General features: G+C 52.1%; 1 protein-coding gene across 1 annotated transcript in view; it reads left to right on the top strand.

The window, feature by feature from the left end:
• Nucleotides 1-10791: 10791 nt before the first annotated feature.
• Pkd1l1 (polycystin 1 like 1, transient receptor potential channel interacting) overlaps nt 10792-25694 on the top strand; it is a 65472-nt gene continuing 50569 nt past the window's right edge. The window contains exons 1-8 of the mRNA XM_063233622.1: nt 10792-11284; nt 13928-14098; nt 16482-16601; nt 16861-17029; nt 17785-18024; nt 18715-18847; nt 22535-22741; nt 24465-24646. Of these exons, the coding sequence (XP_063089692.1) occupies nt 10792-11284; nt 13928-14098; nt 16482-16601; nt 16861-17029; nt 17785-18024; nt 18715-18847; nt 22535-22741; nt 24465-24646 (1715 nt within the window). The remainder of the gene's footprint in view (nt 11285-13927; nt 14099-16481; nt 16602-16860; nt 17030-17784; nt 18025-18714; nt 18848-22534; nt 22742-24464; nt 24647-25694) is intronic.

Consider the following 25694-nt stretch of genomic DNA (forward strand, 5'->3'; position numbering starts at 1 on the left):
CTCATCTGAGGAGGGGCTGCTCCCCAAGCCTTGCCTACCACTGGTGTCTGGCTGGCCTGCAGCCCAATATGAGTTCACAAACAATTCTAGAGTAGAGAGATTCATCTTTGTGGCAAAACGCTCAATGAAAAAAGTAAATGAAACCAAGTTTCATAGTATCTCCAGTATTTCCATCTACATTAAAGTGCTGAAGCAAAAATTAAAGGAACTAACAAGTACTGGTGGTACCCACCTGTGATCAAGCACTCTGGGAAGCTGAGGCAGGATGGTCCTAAGCTTGCACTCTGCCTTGGCAATTTAGTAATTTAGTAAGACCCAGCCACAACACATTCTTGAGCACTGGAAGCTGACACAGGGTGACTGCCTTAAGTTTGAGGCCAGCCTGGACTGCATGGTGAGACACTGCCTCAAAAAAAAAGACAACAAAAAAAACCAATCTCAAAATAGTAACAGGTAACAGGAGGATGTAATTTAATGCAGAAGCCCCGGATTGATCCCCAAGACTGTCAGGGGAGGGTGGGGGGTCTTAGGATGGAGAGGACTCGGCCCAGCCCCAGCTGCAGAAGCACACAGGAGGAGGCCGGGAAGAGGACCAGACAGCTACCATGGGCCAGCACTGGGTCGCCCTGTGGCCTCTTGTGATGAGGGGCTGGTGTCACAGGAAGCCCCCTCCTGGAAGGCACAAAGGACAAACACAGCTGCTGCCAGGTCCCTGGAGGGGAACTGTCCCACCAAGTGTGGTGTTTTCTCTGTGTGCAGCAGGACCTGAGGATGCCTGTGATTAAATAACAAAGGAATCCCTTCAAAACCCTTCCCTCACTAGGGTTGAGGCTGGCCTCAAATTTACTGTGTAACCCAGCTGGCCTCAAGCTCTTGGCAATTCCCCTGCCTCAGCCTTCTGAGTGCTGGCTTTGTGCAGCAGCTCTGGAGTCCTCTGTCCTGTGTGCCCTTAGCCGTGCTGGCCTGGCTGTGCTGAATGGATGCAAGTGCCAACCTTCTGCGCCCTGAGCCCCGCCTCACTGTCTTGCAGGAGGCTGCTGTGCTGCTGACCGCTGCAACCCACCGGCCTCAGGAGTCTGCAGGGACCCAGCACGGTGAGCAGGTCAGGCGAGCAGGTCAGGCACAGGTGGAGCCGTCCCTCCTGGAAGAACCAGCCCACCCTCTGGGTAAAAGAGAAGGGACCCATGGGGGAGGAGTGCACAGGAGTTTGAAGTCTAGCATGGAGCTCCTATGGGGCGGGCTGCAGCCCCTGGATTTGTTCTTCCAGAGGGTCTGCGCCCTCCCTCCCTGAGCTCCAGGGTCAAGCCTGGAAAAGTCACCCTGGGGTTGCCCCAGGGGGCGCCTTGGGCCAGGAGCGAGCTCTCCCCCTGGCCACAGTGCCTCCCTCCCCAGACTGTTTTGTTTGTTTGCTTTTTCAAAATTTCAAAGCCTGGGGGCAGCCTACTTGACAGTCACTCCACTCCATGGGAGAAGGCAATGAGCTGCCTCTGTGTCCCTTGAACAGCACTCCTGTAATCCCAGCAGTTGGGAGGCTGAGGCAGGAGGATTGCAAGTTTGAGCTCAGTTTAGGCAATATAATGGCTTGGCTAAACCCTGTGTCAAAATTTCAAAACGGATGTTCTTTTATTGACACATTGTATCTATTTATTCTCTCCAATCAAGCTTTATTGGTACCTTTCAGATCTACACAATAAACATATTCATTGTGGGGAGTTTGGTCCTGCAGGCGATAGATCTTGATCCCTCTTTTTTCCCATCTCCTCCCCTCCTGTCAATAAAAGCCTTGTTCCCATTCCCCGTTTTTTTAATCCTGCCCCTCTTCCCTTTCCCCGTCCTCCCTGTCCCCTCCCCATTTGAGCACTTCCTTCCCCTTTCCCAATGTCTGTTAAACCTTTTGGTCCTTGCTGACTTCACTTGCACTTTTTATACCAGAGAGACAATGTGGTGTTTAAATGTGTGGGCCTAATTTATTTCAGTTAAAACAGTAGCCTTAAACTGCATCCATTTAGCCAGAAATGTCTCAAGCTTTTCCTTCTTTAAGGCAGAGTAGTATTCCATGGCATAAAAAAAACTCATCTTTTTTTCCCCAGTCATCAGATGATGGGCATTTGGGTTGTTTCCAGAATATGGCTATTACAAACTGTGCTGCTATTAACATGGTGCATAGGTTGCTGTTATCTGATGATTTTAATTCTTTCAGAAGATACCAAGAAGGGGAACAGCTAGGTTGGATGGAACCTCTAGGTTTAGGGGTGTTTTGTATTGTTTTGTTTGCGACCTCACAGGACCTCACCATGTAGCTCCAGCTGACCTTGAATTCAGAGCAATTCTCCTGCCTTAGTCTCCCAAGGGCAGGACTTACAGGGATGGGTCACCCCCACCTGCTATGCTGTTTCTATCAGAGTAGCTCTTGTAGTATAATTTCAACTCAGGGATTGTGATGCCTCCTGCTTTGCCTTTGTTGCCCGGGACTGCCTTTGCTATTCTAGGTCTCTTTTGGTTCCAAGTGAATTTCAGGGTTGTTTTCTCTAATTCTAAATTGGTATTTTGATTTGAATTGCATTGAATCTGTATAACAATTTTGGAAGTTTGGCCATTTTCAGTATATTGATTCTTCCTACCTAAGAATAAGTGATATCTCTCCATTTTCTAATGTGCTCATCGATCTGCTTTTTCAGAGTTCCATAGTTTCCAACATAGAAGTCTACTTTATTTATCCCATCAATTTCCTGGAATTTGATTGTGAAAGGTGTTTCGCTGACTTCTTCCTTAGCGAGTTTGTTATTTGAGCGGAGTGATGCCGTTCACTTCTGAGTGTTCACTTTGATTCTGGCTACACTACTGAATCTGGTTATTAAATCTAGAAGACTTTTTTTTGGTGGAGTTTTGGGGAGTCTCTATGTAGAGTATCATATCATCAGCAAGTAATAGTTTAACCTCTTCCTTTCCTATCCTTATTGCTTTTATTTCTTTCTCCTGTCTAATTGCTCTGGCTAGTGTTTCCAGAACTATATTGAACAGGAGCGATGACACTGGACATCCTTGTCCTGTTCCTGATTTTAGAATGAGAGCTTTCAGTTTTTGACCATTTAGTATGACATTGGCTGTTAAGTTTTTCAGAGATGGCTCTTACCAGATTGAGATAGACACCGTCCAATCCAATTTTCTGCAGGGTTTTTATCATCCATGGGTTCTGGACTTTGTCAGATGCTTTTCTTGCATCTACTGAGATGATCATATGGTTTTGTCCTTGGCTCCTTTGAAATGGTTATTGCATTTATTGGTTTGCACAGTTTGAACCATCTCTGCATCCCTGGGATGAATCCCACTTGGCCATGCTGATAATCTTGATGGTTTGCTGCATTCTGTTTGCCAGTATCTTACTGAGGATTTTTGCATCTGTGTTCTTTAGGGAAGTTGGCCTGTAGTTCTCTTTATTGGTTGGGTCTTCTCTGATTTTGTATCAGGATAATACTTGCTTCCAGAAATGAATTTGGGAGTACTGCTTTCTTTTTAATTTCATTAAAGAGTCTGAAAAGTAGCAGCATTAAATTCTAAATTTCTGTAAATTTTATTTTGTTTTGTTTTGTTTTGTTTTGTTGGTACCCAGGATTGAACTCACAACTGTGCGCTTGCAAGGCAGGCACTTATGCCACTGAGCTAAATCCCCAGCACCCCCAAATTTTTTGTAAAATTCAGCAGTGAATCCATTAGGGCCGGAGCTTTTCTTTGTTAGTAGGTTTTTAATTACATCTTCAATATCACTGACTGATACTGAGTTATTTAGAAATTTTGCATCTTGATTCCGCTTCGGTAATCCACATGTATCTAGGATCTGTCCATTTCTTCCGTGTTTTCCATCTTACTAGAATATAGGTTCTCGAAGTATTGAGGGTCCTCTGGACTTCTGCAAGATCTGTTGTGATTTCCCCCTTTTCATTCCAAATTGTATAGATTTGAGTCTTTCCTTTCCTATCTTTCTTTCTTTTTTTTTTTTTTTCTAAATTAGGTTGGCTAAGAGTTTGTTAATTTTATTTAATCTTTCAAATAACCCACTCTTCTATTCCTTCTTTGTATTGCTTTCTTAGTCTGTTTTTCATTAATTTTTACTCAGTCTTAATAATTCCCTCTCATATGAGCTTTGAACTTATCTCTCTCCTCTTTTTCTAGAAACCTGAAGTTCAATGTTAGGTTGTATATTTGAGCCAACTCTGGTTTTTGCTGTGAGAATTCACTACTATAAATTTCCCTCATAGAACTGCTTTCGCTGCACCCTGTAAGTCCCAGTATGTGGTACTGGCATTAATGTTTAATTGTAGAAATTTTCTAATTTCTTCTTTAATTTTGTCTGTGACCCATTGGTTGTCAGGAGGATGCTATTTAATTTCCATGTATTTATGAAGTTCTTCTGGTTTCTTTTGCCATTGATTTGCAATTTCACTGCACTGTGGTCTGATATTGTGCATGGCATAATTTTAATCCCTTTGCATCTGCCTAGGCATGTTCTGTGAGCCAGTATGTGGTCTGTTTTGGAGAATGTCCTGTGTACAGCTGAAGAGAATGTGTATTCTGATGTTGTGGCCTAGCATGCTTTGTAGACAGATATCTACTAAGTCCATTTGTTCAAAAATTTGGTTCCGTTCTGATATCCTTTCTTGATTTTTTGTCTGACTGATCTATTTGTGATAGTAGGGATATCGGAGCCCCCCATTACAACTGTATCTTTTCATGTCTGCTCATGTTTGCTTTATGTAGTTGGCTACGCTGGCAGTCGGTGGCTGTACATTTCTGACTGTCACCTCTTCCTCTTGGATTGTTCCCTTTACAAGGACGTAGTGATCTTCTCCGGCTCTTTCACCAGTCTTGCCTTGGAATCCACTTGGCCTACAAACAGAATTGCTACCCCTGCTTTTTTCCGGGTTATTTTCACATGGGGTGCTTTCCATCCTTTGATTCGGTTCCACTTCACCCTGAAACTGGGGGTCATTAGATGGAGCCCACGACTGTTCTGATTCTGAGTTCTGTGCTCTGAGCTCAGCTGGTCCCTGTCCGAAACGGTCCTGGCCAGTCCCCCTTCCCCAAGAGACCTCTGAACTGGATGACTCCGCCACCACTGGGGTTCACTGCATCCCTGTTCTGTTCTCCTGGTACCCTTCTCTGTGGGGAGCTGCGGGGTCACCAGCAGTCACCTGTAGGTCTGCAGGTCCAGGCTGCCCCTCCTACACAGTGAGTCAGGGCTTGAAAGGGCTGCTCGGCACCGCCATCTTCTTTGTTGGTGTCTCTCTCCTCGCTCCCCGACACTGGGGGCTTTACTTCTCACTTCAGAGCCTTGCTGGGTCCCTGGGATACAGTACCCTCTCCCTCCTCCTCCTCTTCCTCTTTGCTTTTCTGAGTACCCCCATCTGGACACAGATCTCATAGAGGCCATTTCTCTGCTGTCCACCATTCTACTACTTTCTCCCAGCAGTGGAACCCTCATTTCCTCTTCCATTCCAGACAAAGATTTTTTTTTTTTTGGTCTTTTTCCTTTTTTATGGGTACCAGGGATCGAACTCACGACTGCCTGCTTGCAATAAAGATATTTTTTAAAGAATAGGAATTTAGTTCTGTGTGAAAGGGCCGAGTTCAATCTTCAATACTTCAGAAAAAATTAAAAAAGAAAGTTGAAGAGCAGTAATTGTTGACTTCCAATCTTTTTGCCCATACAGTTCTAGAGCAAATCTGCGATGGTTCTGGAGGTGTGGCCTGCTTGGCCTCCCAAGTCACTGAAGATGACATAAGTGGTCTCACTTGTACAAACAGAGGAGAGTGTGAGCTGTGCTAGGCTCTGAGTCATGGAAGTGGTCTCAGCACGGGTTGTGTGTGGTGATTCAGGGTGTACATGTTGGGTCGTAGCAGCCTGTGAACCTGGCATGCCCGGCATGCATGGTGGATGTGTCAGATCCTCCACCTCCTCTCCATCTCCTCTGTCCCACAATAGGGCCACCATGTAGAGGCCACATGGCTCATAATTATGATACTTGCTCTCTAAGGCTAATGTCGATCCATCAGATGGAGCAGTAGCATTTGAAATTCTGAGATACTTAGACCTTCCTTCAGCCTGGTTGCCTTGACATCAGCCCTGAGGATGGTGGGGAAACACCCTTCTAGGTATGTCTGAGTGGGTCTTGGAGACATGGCCTTGGGGTCCACATCTGGTCCCTGGCTACTTCCTGTCTGACTCTGTGGTCCTGCCCTGCTTCCCGGCCACCCCTTCCATGCTGCTGTTTCTGCCTTGGAGCAGCTGACCATGGACTGAACCACCCGAAACCATGAGCCTATTAAACCTCTCCTCTTAGAGCTGCAGGGATTGAGTTTGTGCCCAACACAATGAACCTGATCATTAGAACTCCTGAAGTAACCACTGTGGCCTAAATCAGTAATTGGGATTATAAAAAGCACAGGAGGAAAGTCAGATGCCACCACACAGACAGCCATGCAGGGCTCTTTCCACCAGGAGCCTGGCATCAGGGTCCAGCCCTGGGCACAACAAGGGCCAGGCTTTGGTGCACACCCGTGCTATCACCTCAGATCTCTGAATGGAAGCTCTCTGTGAGTCAGTATTTAACTGTCGATGGGACTCAGCAAACGGAAGAGGCGGGTGGCCCATCCTTGTGTGCTGTGATCCCTCCCTGCCTCCAGAGCCCAACCAACTGAGGAGTGGCTCCACTTGTCCCCTCAGGGCACAGGGTGCCCCGAGGCCCAAGCATCTGAGCCCTGCAGCCTTCCCCAGAACAGTGTGCTGCTGGCAAAGGCCTCAAGGCCCCTCTGTGACAATACTGCTGAGCCAGGCCTGCGTCCCCTCAGCAGCACAGGGAGAAGGAAGTGGCCGAGTGCTGAAACACCCTTCCGCTGCCCTCCTGGACCAGGTCATCAGAACACACCCCAGGCCTAGGAGGAGCCTCGAAGCCTGGTTCCCTGTTGCCTGTGCACAGGGAGGGGGTGGCCTGGCTGGGAGTCATGGCTGAGCCGCAGGACCCTAGGGTTCAGTGGTCACCACCTGTGTGTCGTGGGGGCATTCAGAGGACCAGGACTTTGTCTAGGCTGGGGTTAATTCACCTTGTAAGGCCTGAGTGGTGGGCTGTGGGGTCTACATGATGCACAGAAGTCAGGTTGGCTCTGTCCGCCATTGTGTCTGCCTTCCAGGTTAATCCTTTCGGATTTGAAAAACATTTATTTATTTATCTGTCTATTTTACTAAGGATGGAACCCAGAGCCTTTGCCCTGAGCTATACCCCCCAGCCCTTTACAGTTTTTATTTTGAGACAGGATCTTGCTAAATCACTGAGTTGTGCAAGATGGGTTCAAGCTTTTGATCCTCCTGCCTCAGCCTCCCAGGGATGAAATGCATCTGCTGCCATGCCCAGTTTAAAATCCTTCAAGTTTTGTAGTAGGACATGCATGGTTCCAAAGCTGTCTCTTTTCTATTTTTTATTTTCTCATTTTTCTGGCCTTTGGAAGAGAAGCACAGCTAAGGATAGACAAGAAATACAGAATTCTCCAGTCGCTGACAGCAGCTTGGCCCAGCTGAGGCCTTCACCTTCGGACACAGCCTCCTCTGCCCTGGTTGCCTCTTTCAATACTGGAGGCCTCATCTGCCCTGCCGTGGCAACCCTGGTATTCCACCAACAACTGGGCTTGTGACTGTCTCAAACACCCAGTTTTACCTCTTTGGCAGCCTTGTGTGTCTGAGAGTACACCTCAGGAGATTTCAGAGATGCCCAAGAGAAGCCAGGAGGCCCACAGAGCCCACCACATGTTCCTGGGCATTACACAGCATGTGGGCCCGAGGCTTACCCCTTACTACTGGGCGACTGCAGTGGGTCCCTGTCACTCAGAGGTGGCACAGAGCCAGCTGGGGCTGCTGCCCCATCCAGGAGGAGGCAGATGTGGGCCCTGGATTCCAGCTGTGTCAAGGCCCTGCGCCTCCACACAGGGCTGGGGCTGGGGGACTCAGGGAGCTGAGGAGTGGGGAGAGAACCACGTTGCTTCATGGGAACAGGTCCTGGAGCTCTGTGGTGTGACAGGCTGATTGTCAGCACACCACTGAGCCCAGCTGTGATTCTCCAGTAGCTAGGCGCCCCCGGGCCAAGCAGGTAGCCCCATTCTTAAAGGCAGCAAGGTTCATTTCAGCACACAGTTTGCAGGGCTGGATTTCCACAGTCTGCCTGCCTGAGGCAGAGTGCTGGGGGAGGAGAGACGCAGCCCATGGCAGCGTGGTGGGCAGGAAGGACTCAGCATTTTTTCTAGCACGGGCGGAGCCATTCTGTCCTATGCTGGCAACAAGCAGAGAAGAAGTCCGCTGTCTTCCATCATACCTAATGAAAATACAAGTGGGGGGCCCTCTCTGGGCTGCTCAGCGCCGGCTCACCTGGGCTGCAGGCACTGAGCACTGTGTACTTGCCGGAGCTTCGCCAGTGGGATTCACAGGGTGTGCGTTCTACCTGTAAGTCCCAGGGTGAGCTGGCTTCTGAGGGCACCACGAGGTAACCTGGGCCCTAGAACAGCACGCAGGTGGGTGGGCCCTGCCCAGGGCCACCCATCTGGGCTCTGAGCCAACACTTGCAGCGGAGCCACAAAGCCCCCTGTGCCCCTGCTCGTGCTGTTCTGGCCACAGCCCCAGTGACCCCCAGACCCTGCCTCCTGCCTCAGCCACTTTCAGGACACTTTAGATCAGAAAACAAATCTAACAAAACAGACGCTGACCATCAGAAGCATATCACAGCTGAAAAGCACTCCTTCCCCTCTTCCCTCCCTTTCCCTGCACCTCCAGAGCCCGCCGAGAGACATCTGTGATGATCATGACTGTCGCGAGCAACAGGGATGTCAGCTCCTGTTGCTGGCAGCAGTGTGCGGCTGGGAACACAGGCAGCACGTTCTCAGGGACACTCGAGGTTGGTGTCGGTGCCCCGATGCTGGGGAGTGGGGTAGGGACCCCGGCCTCTCCTAAATCCCCTGGGCCTGTGCAGGCCTCCGAAGGCATGACTGAAATTTCTCGCTGCAGTAAGGTGACAGAGAGAAAGGGCTGTCCACGAGGACACTGGCCCTCAGTGCCCACTTCAGGGACCTCTCATGTCTGTTATGGGGCCTGAGGGCCTTCGTGTACCCTTGGTGATAAGCCTTCTGGCATTCCTGATGGCAGTGCCCAGGTACCAGCTGGGTGCTCCTCTCACTTGATGGGATGCTGGAAAATGCACAGGTGTGATGAATGTTTACTTTAAAACTTGAAAAAGTTGATCCCAGTAAACCATCCATTGCCATTCCCTCAAAATCTCCCCTCTCTTCGAGCACTCATCCCATCCTCCTTGCTGCTTTCTGCAGCTGCTCTGGAATCCTCTTTCCTGAGGGTCTTTATGAGTTGTGATTAAAAAAAAAAAAAAATCCCCAGTGCTGCTGCTGGGCATCATCCAGCGAGCCTGTAAGCCCATGCTGCATGCTCACCGCCCGATCACAGGTTTGGCACTGTGCGATTTCTGGCTCTTCCCCAGTCAGGATGATGATGACAGGGAAATGTTTTGAATCTTTTAAGACACTGAGGCAACCGTGACAGCACAAACAGAGACATTCAGAAAAGAGGACTCCAGAGCTGCTGCTGAGAGTGGCAGGAACCCTAGGGCGAGGATGCTCGAGCCAGGGGGAGGATTTTGAGGGGACCCATGGCAATGCGCCCTTTCCTGTGCTGTGTACTTTTCTACCACTCCTCATAAGTGACCTCAGTCTCAACGTGGTGCCATCACTCATGCCACAGGAGGTCACGAGAGTGACCCCTGGTCACTGAGCTGTCCTGTTCTAGGAGGCCTCCTCGGCAGCGGCCCCCTGCAGCTGGTGGATGGAGGTTTCCAGCTGTGACTCAGGAAAACTCTGCTCTGCAGAAGACACAGCCAACACCTTGCTTCCTGGGACTGTCACCACAGAGGTCCCCAGTGGAGCAGTCGGATCCCCCCAGGCCAGCACCCAGCCAGCTCTGCTTGAGGGATCATCTTCCAGTCTCCCCACTATTCCCAGGAGGTAGGGGTGCTGCAGCCCTTCTCACCCCAACGTTGCCCCATCTGCTGGGATTTCCTGTCTTCCTTGTTCACCATCACTAGAGCTCTCACGTAGGCCAGTGCTTTCTGAGTGACCACCATGGAGACCATGTCATCAGTATCCCAAGTCACATGGTTCCCACTATTTTCAGATTGGCCGGCGCTTCAGACAGCAGCCCTGTCTGACTGTGTCTCTACAGGGGTGGGCACGGCATATGCACGAGAGGGGGTCAGGGAAGTGAGGCTGGGCCTCGAGGTCACTCAGGTTAACTGGGCATGGTGTGCTCAGCTGGAATTGGCATGCTTAGGAGGCTCAAGTAAGAGGATCACAAGTTCAAGCCCAGCCCGGGCCACTGCATGACCTAGTGAGCCCCTGGCCCCAAATAAGAAATAAAATGGAGTTGAGACATAGCTCAGTGCGAAGGCCCTGGGTTCAAGCCCTGGTACTCAAGGGGTAAAAAGACAGTGACTTCCTGGGCTCCTGGGGAAGTATTTCTCTCTGATCTGAGGGATCTCAGTTGCTTTCCTCATTGCCAAGACAAAATACCTGCTCCTCCGTAACTTAAAGCCTGTCTGGCTCATAGGTTCAGTTCATGGCCCACTGGCACCAACAGAAACGGCCTGGGGAAGGAGCCACTCACACCATGGAGGTGAGGAAGCGGAGACGGGGGAGCTGGGAGGGAGATGAGTCCTTTCAGGCCACCCCCAGAGCCTGCCTCTTCTGCCCATGGCCCTGGTTCTGCTCAGTGGGCCCCGGCGCCAGGCACCCATGGGTGCTGGTGCCACCAGCCAGGGTTCAGCCACCCACTGTGCTTCTCCCCACAGCTCAGGCCGGCTGCTGGCTCCCACGCCTACCCCGTCTGGTGACACGCCTGGGACCCCGACAGATACCCAGAGACTTAGAGGCTCTGCCTCCCCCCGCCCCTGCCTGGGCCTGCAACCTGGTGCCACCCACACCCTCAGCCCCTGTGGGTGCCCATCTGGTCCCCAGAGTCCCCACTGTCCTGCTCCGACTCTGCCTGGTGCCACAAGCTGTACCATCCTCAGCTCCCGGGATGTAGGGGCTCGGGGCCCACCAGCCCTGGGGTTCTGTGTGCAGCTGGCTTTGGGGGAGGCTCTCCACCTGCGCGTGGACTTTGGGGACACTACAGGCACAGAGATAAGACTCCAAGATACAACCGAGGCTGTGGCGGTGACTGCCTTCCACCAGTACAGGAAAGGTAGGTGCCCTGTGCTTCTTGGACTCGAGGCAGAAATACAGGCCTGGGGCAGAGGAGTCGGGCAGGAAGAGGGCAGAGGTCCATTGTCTTTGGACCCCCAGCAGCCTGGTGACCCCCCACACCTAAAAACCTCTGCTTGGGGTCAGGGGTCAGGGGTCAGGGGTCAGGGGACATGGGCCCCTTCCTACAGGCAAATACCTGAAACCATCGCCATTGCAGGGGGCTCCTCGCCGGCCCTTCAGACACACAGCACTGCACACAAATCCTTCTGTGCTCAACTCCCCACATTTCATTTCATGAAAGAAAGACAGGAATGAAGGAGCAGGGGAAGGAGGGGCAGAGGAGGCGGGGAGAGGCGCAGAGAGGGAGAAGGGAGGGTCTCTCGTTACAGATCTGTGGTGGGGACCTTCTGCTTGACCATAAGCCCTGCAGTTGAGAGCTGAAGGAGAATTTGGACGCTGTCTTCAGCGTGGGCAGGGTTTCAGTATTTCTTCTCTTTTCTAATGTTACTTCTGGGGCCTAACCAAGCCTGGCCTGCCGGGGCCAGGACCACACAGCAGGTCTGGGCCCCTGCCTTCCATTTGCCTGGGAGCTCTGGCCCTGCTTCGACTGTGCAGGCAGAGTGTGACATGCACAATGCGAATGAGAATCTGCTGTAATGAAAATAGAGGTAAAATTCACAGTGCGGTCACAGTAGAAATAAATGTGCAGTAAAAGTAATGCGCCCGAACCATCTCCAAAGCACCCACCTGGAGCGGCCTGTGCAAAAATTGGCTCTGATGCCAAACAGGTTGGGGACTGATGTCTGGATTAACTGGGTCTGTCCAGGAGGGACCTGGCAGCAACTGATGGCTTGCGCACCATTTCATAGAGTGCCTGTGGTCCCGGCATGTGGGAGGCTGAGGCAGGAGGATTGCTGTGAGTTCAAGGCCAGCCTGGGCTGCATAGCGAGACCTTGTCTCAAAAAAATAGAGAAAGAAATCGTTACCCCAAGTGCTCCGTAAGTGATCCTTTGCAGGCTGTCGCTAAACCGCTGTAAGCAGGGCCACTGCTCTGCTCTGTTCTGCGTGGCAGGCATCAGCGTGCTGAGGAAAACAATCTGCCCGCGGTTTTACTGTGCATGCCCTTCAGTTCCCCCGCGTGAAAGTGCTAATATGCGGCATATCCAACCAAGGAAAGGGGCACTCTTCTGGACGCTTGGAAATACTTATGTTTCTCTGAAGAGTTTCTTTTTCAGCCCTCCAGGACACTCATTTTTTTATTGCCTAGGGCCTCACACCCACCTTCCCTCCTTTCATCTGTATAATCTTTCTCCTATGGTCAGTTCTTTTGATGGGCCATATCTGTAATCCCAACACTGGGGAGGCTGAGACAGAAGGGTCGTGGTGATTTCCACACTAGCCTCAGTTACGTGACCTGCACAGCAAGATCCTGTCTGAGAGGCAGAGAGCGAGAACTATTATCTCTTTAATCTATGTTTTCAAATTTACTTGTATAGAGACTGACATAGAGTAGGACTTAACACCATCTGCGATTATTTGCTTCTACTTTTTTTCTGTTTTGTTTGTTTGTTTTGAGAAAGGGTCTTGCTGTGCAGTTCAGGCTGGCCTTGAACTCACTTTGTAGCCCAGACTGGCCTCAAACTTGCAGTGATCCTCCTGCCTCAGCTTCCAGAGTGCTGGGATTGTAGGCTTGTGCCGCCACACCTGGCTACCTTTTTTATTTTGTGTTTTATTATTTCTCCACTTTTTCTTGATTAAGCTGAGAGAATTTTCATTCGTTTCTTTCAAAGCTTATTTCTTGATTTTAGGGTTTTGTTCATTCTGTGTTTTCTCCTAGTTTATTAATTCCTACTGTGATCTTTGTTTTCTCCTCTGTTTTGTGTTACTCTTTCCTTGTTTTCCGTGTTGAGTTGGATTCTTGACTTTTTAAATTTTCCTTCTTTCCTCCCCTCCCCGTTTAATGTTTTCCTCTATGTCAAAGTGCATTCTGGCCCTTATTTACACTTCCAGTCCCTCACACCAGAGTAAAACACGGTCAACACTCACATTTGTGCCGATTTATTTCCCTTACGAGTGTAGATTCACGGTGTTGGGTGCTTACTCGACCATTTCCACTGAGGGTCTTTCTTGTGTCCTGGGTCCATTAGTAATTTCTGCCCCTCAAGCGGCGTGATACACAGGTCTTTTCTGTACTACTGTTAGTGAGAAATTCACACAAAAGTCCCACTGTGTGGCTGTGACACGGGGTGAGGGCTGAGGCCATTTACTTTAGATCTGCCAGTCATTCGTGGTAGACCTCTTCTGGCTGGTTCTCTCCCTCCCTCCATGGTTATGGGATAAATCCTGTATTCAGCCTGTGAATATTCATTTCCTTCTGTGCAGGGCTGGCTACCTCATTCTCAGGGACTGGTGGAAAATATTCAGTGCTCCTTGCTTGGAAAAGACAAAACAAAACAGAACCAAACAAAACACCCTTTATTGATTCAGAATTTCAGCCTGCAAAGTACGGGGCCTCCCACGTCCCAAGCAGCCTGTGGGCCATGTGGCCTCAGCTGGCCTTGATGCTGCAGGGATGGGAACCCCTCCTGGCTGCACCCCGCACTGAGAAGCCCTGGGGCTGCTCTCTGTCTCTCCCTTCCAGAGGGCGTCTACACACTCCGGGCGGCTGTTCGTGGGCACCAGGGACATGAAGTAGAGCTCGGGCCGTACTACGTGGCCGCAGGTCACAGGGCTGTGTCTGTGCTCATGAATTCCAGCAGCATCCACCGAGATGAAGTCCTTGTCCTCGTGGGCTCCCACCCCAGGCAGAAGGGTAAAAGCAGGTCTGGGGTGGGGTAACCGGGCAGACACGGCCCAGCTCTCTGTCCCTCTGCTTTGGTGACGGCGGCCACGTTATCCCGATCAGAGCGGGGTAGAGCTGTCGCTGCTCGCTCTTCCCAGGTTAGAAAGTAGTTCTCGAGTAGCTGGGACTACTCGGGAGGCTGAGGTGGGAGGATCGCTTGAGTCCAGGAGTTCTGGGCTGCAGTGCGCTATGCCGATCGGGTGTCCGCACTAAGTTCGGCATCAATATGGTGACCTCCCGGGAGCGGGGGACCACCAGGTTGCCTAAGGAGGGGTGAACCGGCCCAGGTCGGAAACGGAGCAGGTCAAAACTCCCGTGCTGATCAGTAGTGGGATCGCGCCTGTGAATAGCCACTGCACTCCAGCCTGGGCAATATAGTGAGACCCTGTCTCTAAAAAAAAACAAAAAAAAAAAAAAAAAAAAAGAAAGTAGTTCTCACACAACACTGAGCTCGTGAAGGTGCAGTCCTGTGAGGTCCTGGCCTGCAGGACTTTGTCACCTAGGGAAGGTGCTAAGCCACGCAGAGGACAGACAGGACGCAGGGCTGCAGGGTCCTGGCCCACGGCTGGGAGTCTCAGGAGAGGGGCCTCGTGTGCTCTGGGGATGGCAAATGACCTGAGGTAGGAGGTGGCACACGTGGCAGCCGTCTGCAACAGATGTCCTGGACGTTCTCAACAGATAGAGAAGCTCCACCAAGGCCTCGAGGGGTATCAGGGGTCTCCTCCCACCTTGTAAGGCTTAGATCTCAGATGTTCCCAAGAGCTACCTGTGCTCCAGGCAGGGCTGGAGAAGGCAGGGTCTGACCTGCAGCTGGGGGTTGCTGGGCTGTGACCTGGAAGGGTTTGTCTCCCTCCTGACTCCTCTCTTCTCTGCTTTCTGGCCTCCGTGACTTCCTGACCTGGAGCAGCTGGCCATGGACCCAAACCATGAGTCAGCAAACCTCTCCTCGTTGAAACTGCGGGTGTCCGATGTGTTTTCAGTAACAGGAAGGTGACTAAGATGACCTATCCGCCCCTGCCCTCGAGGCTGCATGCGGGTGTGCCGCTCCCTTCCTGACCACCTTGTATCAGAGACCCAAAAGTCAGAGGCCAGTGGGAGGCAGAAGAGGGACTGGACCCAAGAGTTCTAGAGGAAGAGTCTGAATGCCAGAGCCAGAGGGACGTGGTCAAAGATAGCCCCAGAGTGCAGTCCAAGGGATGGGATTGTGGGTAGCATTTCCCAGACACGAGAGAGGAGCGGGGACTGTGGCCTGGGGAGCTCACATCTTTGGGACGAGTTCCACGTGCCACTGGCCTGGAGAGAATCCTGTGCCAAGGGAAGCTTGTTAGCCAGTCCACATCTTAGCAGCCCTGTCTGGCTGAATTTGTCCTCTCTAAACTCTGCGCCAGCAAGCCGCTGTGCAGCCAGGTTCCTGGCCAGGATGCAGAATCAAAGGGTCTGGTTTGCAATCCTGTCCGATAGACTGGAAACTGCAGGAGCTCAGGCAAACCCACAAACTGCACTTTATTCATGGTTCTTTAACTACCAGGTTGGAGCCAGGATTAGTTTTTATTCATTGTTAATGAGATTCTGCCGCTCTTATTCATGGGATAGCTTTCAAAAATTATGGTGCAAGCTGGGCGTGGTGGTGCATTCCTGTAATCCCCGCCACTCAGGAGGCTGAGGCAGGAGGATCACTGGGAGTTTGAGGCCAGCCTGGCCTACATAGCAAGATCCTGTCACAAACAGACAGTTAAACAAAAATTCTGAGTGCCTCAGTGAAGAACCGAATAGTCATTCTACTTTATCTCTTTGTAAATAGAAAAGCTATATAGGAATATTCCACCTCCTTTCCAAATATCCCTGTGGGATAAAGAGGTATCTCCGATTGCAGCCTTCTCTCATGGTCTAACTCAGTGTGTAGGGTCTGCCTCCCAGTACATACATGTGCATGTGTGGTGTGGGTATATGTGTGTGCACACATCCACAGGTGTGTGCAAACTGCAGGGTGACATTTGGAGCACTTCAGTTCACGAGGCTGCTCTTTGGACAGCCGTTGAGGCACCCTGGGGATAAACTACCGAGCCATACCTGGAAGCCACCTGGCAGAGCAGTGAACATGTTCCAAAGGTGTTAACTTACTCACAGCCGGGAGTTTACAAAAAACACCCCCGGGAAGTCTCAGTGAGGGAATTCTGGGGGAAGCCCCTCTTTCCCGAGCCTGTCTGGATTCAGGGCCCATGCACCAAGCTTCAAAACTAGAATAGAAAGCAGGGAGGTTTTTAAACGTTGCTGTGCTGTGTGTGTGATGTGAGGCCTGAGAAAAGTCAATTTTGAAGTTCTTTTGGGCTTCCTATGCTTTCTGTCATTGTAGGTACTGTGGTCCAGCACTGCGTCCCTGGGGTCGCTTCCTATAACGTGTCCTTCCTCTCTGGGACTCAAGCGGGCTGCAGCCAGGCTTGGCCTAGCGTGACCGTTCGGTACCAGATGCAGCGTACGTGTCGGTGCTCACAGGAGATCTGTCCCCTGAGCCCCAGCAGCTCGGCCTCACCTACAGGGATCACCAGGCCTTTCCTGCTCAGCTTCTGGGGAGGGGGTGCCCTCTGCCTGGAAGCCCTTCTGAGGGCTTTGAGCTCCACAGCCCCCTTGATTCCCCCCTGTGGCTTTTGACTTGAGGGGGTCAGGGGTGCTGAGACACACAGTGACCCCAGCCCCACCACAGGGACAAACCTGGGCTTCCCTCTCTGTCACAGCTGTCTCTGTCTACACAAATGGAACCATGTTTGCCACAGACACAGACATCACCTTTGTGGCTGTTACCAAGGAAACTGCACCCCTGGAGTTCACATGGCACTTTGGAGATGGCGCCCCAGTGAGGACAACCTCCAGGAGCATCCAGAGGCGGCTCAGCATCCCCCAGTGGTCAGTGAACCCAGGTGTCATGACACAGGGTCCCACAGTGGTGGTGCAGAGGGCACGGATGTGAGGGCACCCTGCTGCCACTGCTGTAAAGCTAAGGGCATCCTGTCCACTGTGTAACAAGCCACCAAGTACTTCTGCAACCTGGGCTCGAGCGGGAGAATCAGATGCAGAGGCTGAGACACAGTGATATACTCCTGTCATCCAGCTGTCTAGGAAGCTGAGGCAGGAGGATCGCAAGGGTGTTTTTTGGTTTTTGGTTTTTTTGAGACAGTGTCACTGTACTTCAGGCTGGCCATGAACTCACAGTGATCTTCCTGTCTCAGCCTCCTATGTGCTGGGATTACAGTTTGCCACTGCACTAATCAACTGCAAGTTTTAGCTAAACCTAGGCAATTTAGTCTTACTGAGACCCTTTCTAGGACTTTTTTTTTTTTTTTTTTTTTTTTTTTTGAGTCAGGGTCTCACTATGTAGCCCAGGCTGGCCTTGAACTCTTGGCAGTCCTCCTGCCTCAGCCTCCCAACTGCTGGGATGACAGACACATGCCGCCACGCCATTTAAAAAAAAGAAAAAAGAGATTTCAAGCACAGAGCCTTGCTTCTTAGTGTCCTTGAAGTCAAAGGGTGCGGGCAGTCCCATCGGGCAATCCTGAGTCCTGTCTGGTCTCCTCCAAGGTGTCACCCAGAACACGGCCTCCTGCAGAGGACCCAGGCAAGTCCTCTGCAGCTGACTCTCCTGCACCATCTTCCCCTTGCAGGTACCGGGTCACAGTCACTGCTTCCGGTGAGGTGGGCAGCGTGGTCTCTGAGCCCCGAGTCCTCAAGGCCCAGCGGCGGATCGAGGCCAATCGGCTGGTGTCGGCATCCACGGCGCTCGTAAACACCAGCGTGGCCTTCGAGTGCAGGATCAACTTCGGCACGGACGTCGCCTTCCGGTGGGACTTTGGGGATGGTGCTGTCAGCCTGGGGACCAGCTCCACCAGCCACATCTACAGCAGGTGAGGCCCTGGGCGGGGCACATCTGGGCTCAGGCTTCACATGGAGGCTAGACAGGGATGTGGCAACCCAGAGTAGCCGTTGGGGACCTTGTGACCAGGGAAAGTCCAGGAGGGGGTGAGGCACCCGCTGTCTGGGGTCGCCTATTAGGATCAATCTGCCAGGCCTTGAGCCAAGTGTGTGCCCTTTGGGCAGCACTGTCTTTCTGTCTTGGATCCCAAAGTCTGGAAAGATGGTCTGTTTGCCAAATTGATGCATTTCCTTAGCGAAACAGAGCCCCCCAGCGGTGGCACTGCCCGCTGGAATCCCATGCCTCCCGAAGGACTCAAGCCAGCCTGGGTCTGTCCCATGAGGTGGTCAGAACATCTGTCCCTGGGAGCCAAGACCAGAGCAGGATCCAGCAGCCTCTGGGCCGGGATCCCTCACAGAAGGAGACCCTGGACGGCCATGGGGCTGGGCTGTGGCTGCCCGCCGCCCTGTGCCATCGTCTGGGTCTGTCTTTTGGAGTAGGTGACATCCACCTGGGCTTGGCCCAGCGGGGCGGGCAGCAGCAGGTCCACTGACTGGTCAGCCAGCCTGCTGTGCTCCTCTTGCTGGGGCTGGCCTGCTACCAAGGATTGTGAAGACACTGAACTCTGATATTACAAACAAGGCACAGCACCCACCTGACTCAGCCTCCCTGTGCCCTGCAGGGAGGGTGAGTTCACGGTGCAGGTCCTGGCCTTCAATGGTGTCAGCGCGGCCACTCTGAGGACACAGCTGTTCGTGGTGCGCGAGCCCTGCCAGCCGCCACCCGTGAGGAACATGGGGCCCCAGAAGGTGCAGGTAGGTGGGGACCTGTGTCAGGGCAGGGAGGCCTTCAGGACCGGAGGACAGGGGAGCGGCGCAGAGGAGCCCTGTTCCATTCCACCCAGGACAGCGGGGAGGCCTTTGTCACCTTGCACCTCCCGTTCCCACGCCATTCACTTCCAGGAGCTGGCGGCCTCTTTTCTTTCCTTTTCTCGCTCTCTTCTTCTTTTTTAATGGCTTTGAGACCTGCAGTGTTTTCACTAGAAACAAAAACAGCACCAAAATGAAAAGAAAGGGTCAGATGTTGAGTGCGAGCTACAGGTTAGAAACCAGGGGAAAAGGGTTCTGTTTTGCATTATTAAGTTTCTTACATTGCTTGGATTGAAAGTGCCCGAGTCCTCCCAGGGTACCTCAAGTCCAGGCTGCCTGTGCTGGGCAGAGAGCCCCAAGCACTGCTGGCCAGGATTTGGGGTGTGCAGGCAGGCAGAGTGGGGTGGAGACCGGAGCACCCGAGCCCTCAGGACCAAGGCCGAGGCCGCAGCGCTGGCCCCCTGGGGTGCAGGAGGGACTGAGGTGGCAGAGGATGTAGCCAGGCAGGACAGGCACCCACTGTGAGGCTGAGCCTCAACCCAGCCTTGGTTCCTGATTCGTGAGATTTTATGAGTCCAGGTTTGTGGGGTGCCATGGTCGCCCGCATCACAGAGGGCTGGAGCTGGCATGGACTCAGCTTCGTCCTTGCAGCACCCCTGCCCTGCACCCCGCTCGTTCCCTCCCTGTGGAAGGTCTGCCTCCCCACTGCCTGCCGTCTTTTACGTCACTGTTTACCTATGATGAGTGTGTATCTAAATTATGTGTATCTAAAATGCCAATAATATCAGACTTTGTTTTGCACTGGGAACTGAACTCAGGACCTTGCACTTGGCAGGCAGGTGTTGCACCAGGGAGCTAAATCCTCAGCCAACTCTGATTGAAAACACAGTGATTGAAACTGTGGATTCTCTGTGTTGGAGAAACCATGTCGTTCAAAAGTGAGTGTGTGTGACGTCTTTCACCCAGCAGAGTGGTTTCCAGGTGCATCCTTTTAAATCTCGTCTGAATTTGTTTCTCAGCTGATACACAAAGACAGAAAAAGGGTACCTGTCCTGAGTTTGGCTTTTTAATCTATGCAGTGGTTTCATTTGAGTGTTCTCACTTATGAAACCAAGAAAACATTACTGATAACTCGTTTCTTTATATTTCGTTTTATACATTTCCTAAATTCATAAAGAAAAAGGCTGTTGGACGTCTTTATTGTGCCCATTTTCTCCAAGGCTTTTTGGGTATGGGGTGTGTGTATTTGTGCTTCCTGAGAGGGTGCTTATAAAATCCAGAAACACTGCTGGGTTACAGTGTGACAATTTACTCTCTGTTTTAAGTATATATATATTTTTTACTTATTTTATGGCCCTGGGGATTGAACGTGCAGCCTTTGCACTGAGCTACACCCAGCCTGTTTTATTTGTTATCTTGAGACAGGCTCTCTCTAAGTCATTAAGTTGCCTAGGCTGGGCTTAGACTTTCCATCCTCCTGTCTCAGCCTCCCCGGATGCTGGGATCACAGGTGTGCACCACAACGGCCAATGTGGAGGAAGGGCAGGAGGTATTAAGTGAGGTGCACAAATCTGCATCCTTTACCTGGTAGTTTCCCATTTTCCGTGTCTATGAATACCAGGGCAGCACCGGTCTCTGCGTCCATCTCTCCATCCTTCTGCTCCCTGTGGCTTCCCTGCAGGGTCACTGCCAGGTGTCACAGGGCCAGCAGGCGGGCAGCGCTCCTGGGCCCCCAGTCTGGGGATGCCCTCTGCCGTGCACTCCTTAAGTGATGGCGAAAGCCACCAGGGAAGTGCGAGGCTGAGACTCCTGTTAGAGCCTTGAAGCCCTATTTCCTGACTCCTGCAGTCCTCCCCTTTCTGATGTTTATGGAGGTTTCAGGGGACAAAGGTCTGGGTGGAGGCAGGGTGGGACGGGCCCCCAGCCTGGCCAACCTCACTGAAGGACCTCTGGCCCGGCTGGGGGCTTAGGGGCTAAGAGGATGGTGTGTGCCCTGTAGCAGTGCCCTCTTTACACTGCTGTCTGCAGTGCGTTTCACACATCCATGAGCTAGAATCTACAGCCAGCTTTCCATTAAGGAGGTTCTTAGGTGTGAACAGAACCAGAGCAAACCTATCGCCTTCTAACTCTCCACGCGCAAGTGGGCACTTTGAGCATCTAAAGATGAATATCTAGTGGGGCGTATTGAGGAATACCTATAATCCCAGCACTTGAGGGGCTGAGGCAGGAGGGTTGCTGTGAGTTCCAGATCAGCCTGGGCTACATACTGAGTTCCAACCCAGCCTGAACTGCAGAATAAAAAACCAACCAACCAGGAGTGTAGACTGTTGCAACTACTGTGGAAATCAATGTGTAAATTCCTCAGAAAACTAGGATTAGAGATCTTATTTCACCCAGATATTCCCCTTCTGCGTATTTTTCCAGAAGAATGAAAAACATTGTATCCCAGTGATATATGTGCACCCATGTTTATAGCAACACAATTTACAATAGCCAGATCTTGAAAACAACTTAAGTGCCCATCAACTAAGGAATGGATAAAAAAGTGGAGTATTACTCAGCCACAAAGAAGGATAAACTCGAGGCTTTTATAGGTAAATGGATGCAGTTTGAGACCATATTTACTAGTGAACTAAATGAGGCTCGCATGTGTACCTGTTATATTGTCTCCCTAGTGTAAAAAACTGAATGAGTGAGTAAGTTCCGAAATGCACAGTAGGTATTATGAAACTGAAAGGGGAAGAAACTGCTCAAAAGGAAAGAATAACTAGGATGGGGGAGAGGAGAACAGAGGGAGGGATAAGATTATCTATGTATACACAAGACAGATAATTCTGCTACTGATCTCTGTTCATCTAAAGAATGGTTTGTGCTTTCACTGACTGATCATTATTTCACTCTATCTTGTAATCTGAGCAGCTGCTTTGAAGATAACAGTACACAGGTATTAACCGTTGTCAATCTTCTATTATGTTGTTTTGAAATTCTCCATCATCATTTTTGTCCTTTTTTTGTAAAAAAAAAAACACTGAAACACTAAGTTTTTATAGCTACATCTTTGTGGTATTTGGAGGTTAAATGTCATGATTTCTGAGAATGAGTTTAGAATATTTTAGAAAAGAAAAATCGAGTAAATCTCATATATACTGCAAATATTTTTTTTTTAATTTCCCTTCTCATGGTACAGGGGATTAAACCCAGGGTTCTGAGCTGTGTCCTCCAGCTCCCCGCCCCCCCCCCCCCGCAAACACACCTTTTTTGAGATGAAGTCTCACTGAGTAGCTTCCGGTACCCTTGAACTTGCAATCCCCTGCCTCAACCTCCTCAGAAGCTGAGATTACAGGCATGCACCCCTGCACATAGCTAAGTTTTACATTCTTGACATTCAGAAGTTTAAATTTTTATGTAATCAGATCTACTAACACTCTCTTTTGATATTTTTCGATGACCCTTATGCCTGGAAAATGGTTTTCCTTACGTGTATGTAAGTGTAACTGCTTGGCTTCCCCACTGTTGCTTTTGTATGTAAAGTGCACATGGTCTTGGTTTGGGTGCTGCCCTGGCGGGGTCAGCTTGGGGCCTGTCCTCGGAGAGCACAGGCCTGGCTCTGAGCCGCCATCCTGTCCCCCTCAGATGTGGAGGACTCAGCCCCTGCGGCTGGGGGTGACGTTCGAAGCTGCTGTCCTCTGTGACATCTCGAGAGGCCTCTCCTACGCCTGGAGCCTCGTGGATGCCGAGGGGTCCCCCGTGGCCCTGCCTGCTGCTGTCAGCACCCACAGACAGATCCTCGTGTTGCCGGGCTATACACTGGTCAGCGGGGATTACACGGCCATCGCCAAGGTCAGCACGGGGGAGCTCTGCTCCCCTGGAGAGTGTGTGGCTGAGTGTGAATAAGTGTGTGCTGAGTCAATGTGAGAGAGTGTGTGTGTGTGTGTGTGTGTGTGTGCATGCGAGTGTGGCAGCCTGTGTGAGTGGTGTGTCCTAAGAGCCCTCCAGCTTTCCCGACCAAACCCTGGCAATAACCCAGCCCCGTCCAGCTCGCCCAGCAAGGCCTAAGCATGGCAATTCCAGCTGAGCACACCATGACCAGTTAACCTGAGTGACCTCGAGGCCCAGCCTCACTTCCCTGACCCCCTCTCATGCATATGCCGTGCCCACCCCTATAGAGACACAGTCAGACAGGGCTGCCCTCTGCCGGCCCAGGGTGTCTGGAGAGGATTTGTCTCTGTGTTGGGGTTCCAAGCCCCTAAAAGGCCTGGGGCATCCACCAGGGGCCAGGGCCACACGAGAGCCCCCCCCCAGCACTGTGGCATCCCTGGGGAAGTGGAGAGGGGCGTGGAGGTGCGTGTGTCCCAGGGGCAGGCTGTGTGCAACTGTCCAGGCCGAGGGGAGCAGGGTGTAGCCTCCGCCCCAAGTGGATGGGTGCAAGAACAGTTCCTTGTTCCCGTCCCAGGGGCCAGATGGGAGGGAGTGGGCTGGACCTCGCAGCTCCAAAGCATGCAGGGATTCGCTGTCCATCCGTCCGTCCGTCCATCTGTCCATTGTATTTAAGCTTACCGTAAGCAGTGCACAGTGCCACCCGTGGTCTTCTCCTTTGCTGTGACACTGAGCTCTGTCCTCAGCGCTGTCTGTGCTCCAGTCAGGGCCTCCCTGAGTCACTCAGTTACCTAAGCTGGGCTCCACCCCGCCATCCTCCTGCCTCAGCCTCCCAGAGCCCCGGGATCACAGGCCTGCACCACCCTGCCTGGCTAGGTTTCACTGCTCTTCAGGGCTGTTCCTGACCCAGAAATCAGGAAGAGGGGCTGCCAGCATGGGCACGGGGTTCCCCTTCCTCCACCTGCTTCCCGGGTGTGAGGGCACCAGTGCTGAGGGAGGCAGGGTCGAGGGTTGGGGCTGGGCCTGAGCCCTTGGAACCCTTGGTGGTGCTCGCCCACCACCCACCTCCTGGCATGTTTCTGATAACCCCAGCCCTTAGGCGTAGATGGGAGTTTTGATGTTGTGGTTGTTCTGTCATCTCTGTTCCTACGAGGACACTGGCAGCAGGGAGTCATGTGCATCGCTAAGAAAGAAACCTAGAATGGAGCCAGGAGTGGTGGCACCGGTCTGGGATCCCAGCAGGCTGGGAGGCTGAGGCAGGAGGAGGGCAACTGAGCCATAGGTAGACCCTGTCTGGAGGTGAAAATGCTAAAAAGTAGGTGGGGACATAGCCCAGTGCAAAGGCCCTGGATCCAACCCCAGGCCTTAACAAAAATCAGAATGACTTCCACACCCCAGCACAAACCCTACACCGTATTTTTTCAGACTGCATCAAGCTTCTGAAAGACCATGCCAAAAGCCTTCTTTATAAAGAGTCCCAAACATAGAAGAGTTTGTCTTAAATCACATGCACCTTTCCTTGCGTGCACGGTGGGCTCAGGTGTGAGAGGGAATTGGGCCGAAGGAAAGTAAAGAAGCTGAAGGAACAACCCGATCTGGGGACCGGCTGTGGTGGAGCCTGGCTCCGGCCTGGGGTCTTTCCTGGACCGAAGCAGAAGCTGAGCCGACGCCCCTGTCCCCCCCACAGGTGCAGATCCGGGGCAGCGCAGTGCATAGCAACTACACGGTGGGCGTGGAGGTGTGGGCCCAGGCACCTGTTGCTGTCATCTCAGAGGGCACCCACCTCTTTGTCCCCAGAGCTGCTGGGGTGCCTGTCACCCTCAGGGGGACCCTGTCCTACGACCCTGACCACCCAGGGGCCGCTCTCAGGTGAGGCCACCCGGCGGGGCAGCTCTGGGTTCCTAGGGCTCCAGCCCCCCTGAGGGACTCTGAGAGGGAGTGGCTGTAGCATCCCCCTGAGGTACCTGGACGCCCTCCTGCCGGCTCCAGTCACCAGGGCAGGCGATGGCACAGCCATGCCTGTACCCCAAGGGTCAGGGCCGCCCAGCAGCGAGACGCACAAGTGACAAGCCACCCGTGAACGGGTTAGAGGTATGAAAGTGCTTTTGCTTTCAGAAGCTCAACTGTTTGATTTAGGGTCAGATTGCAGGTAATTTAGGAAGGAGGAAAGTGTAAATGGCCTTTTCAGGTAGTGTTTAATGTATCTGTTAAATATTTGGGGCAGGGTGTGGTGGTGCAGGCCTGTAATCCCAGCACTCCTAGAGGCTGAGGCAGGAGTATTCGAGTTCCAGTCCAGCCTGGGCCACCTGGGGACTTGCTGAGACCCTGCTCAGGAAAGCTGGGGTGACAGTAGCAGAGCCCAGTCAGTGTGCAGCCTGGCCTACATGCCCAATACTGCTGTACGGATGCCATTTGGGATGTGAGGTGTCACTGCCACCGTCGCAGGGTCTGGGGGTGGGGAGGACAGTGTCGCACCCCTGTGGGGCCCCACTCCTGACCACATCCACGCAGGCTCTAGCCTTGAGCCAGGCCCCACCCGAGCTATCCTGCCACCCCACCCTGCAGCCCCTTCCTACATTCAGACCATTCGGGCCGTAGACCATCACACCTGAGGTGTCTGCTCCAGACTTCTGGGCCAGTGTACCCGATCATCGCTGCACAGCAAGGCCCGCTCTGGGCTGGGGGCAGCACTGCTCACCTTCCATCCCAACCTGGTGGGCGCACATGTGTCCTGCACTGTCAGACACAGGACAGGAACAGGGCTGCTCCCCAGGTGCCCCAGATGCATCTCCTTCCTGTCTGGGGAGGGCCCAGGGATGGGGCCGTGTGACCCTGGTGAGGACAGAACTGTGATCAGAGAGGTCACATGTGCTGGGAAAGTCCAGTTCCAGTGTACAGTGGTCACCCACATCTCAGG

This window comes from Cavia porcellus, unplaced genomic scaffold, assembly GCF_034190915.1.
Source record: "Cavia porcellus strain 051 isolate PalLab524CR breed Dunkin Hartley unplaced genomic scaffold, mCavPor4.1 scaffold_23, whole genome shotgun sequence".
Taxonomy (NCBI): Eukaryota; Metazoa; Chordata; class Mammalia; order Rodentia; family Caviidae; genus Cavia; species Cavia porcellus.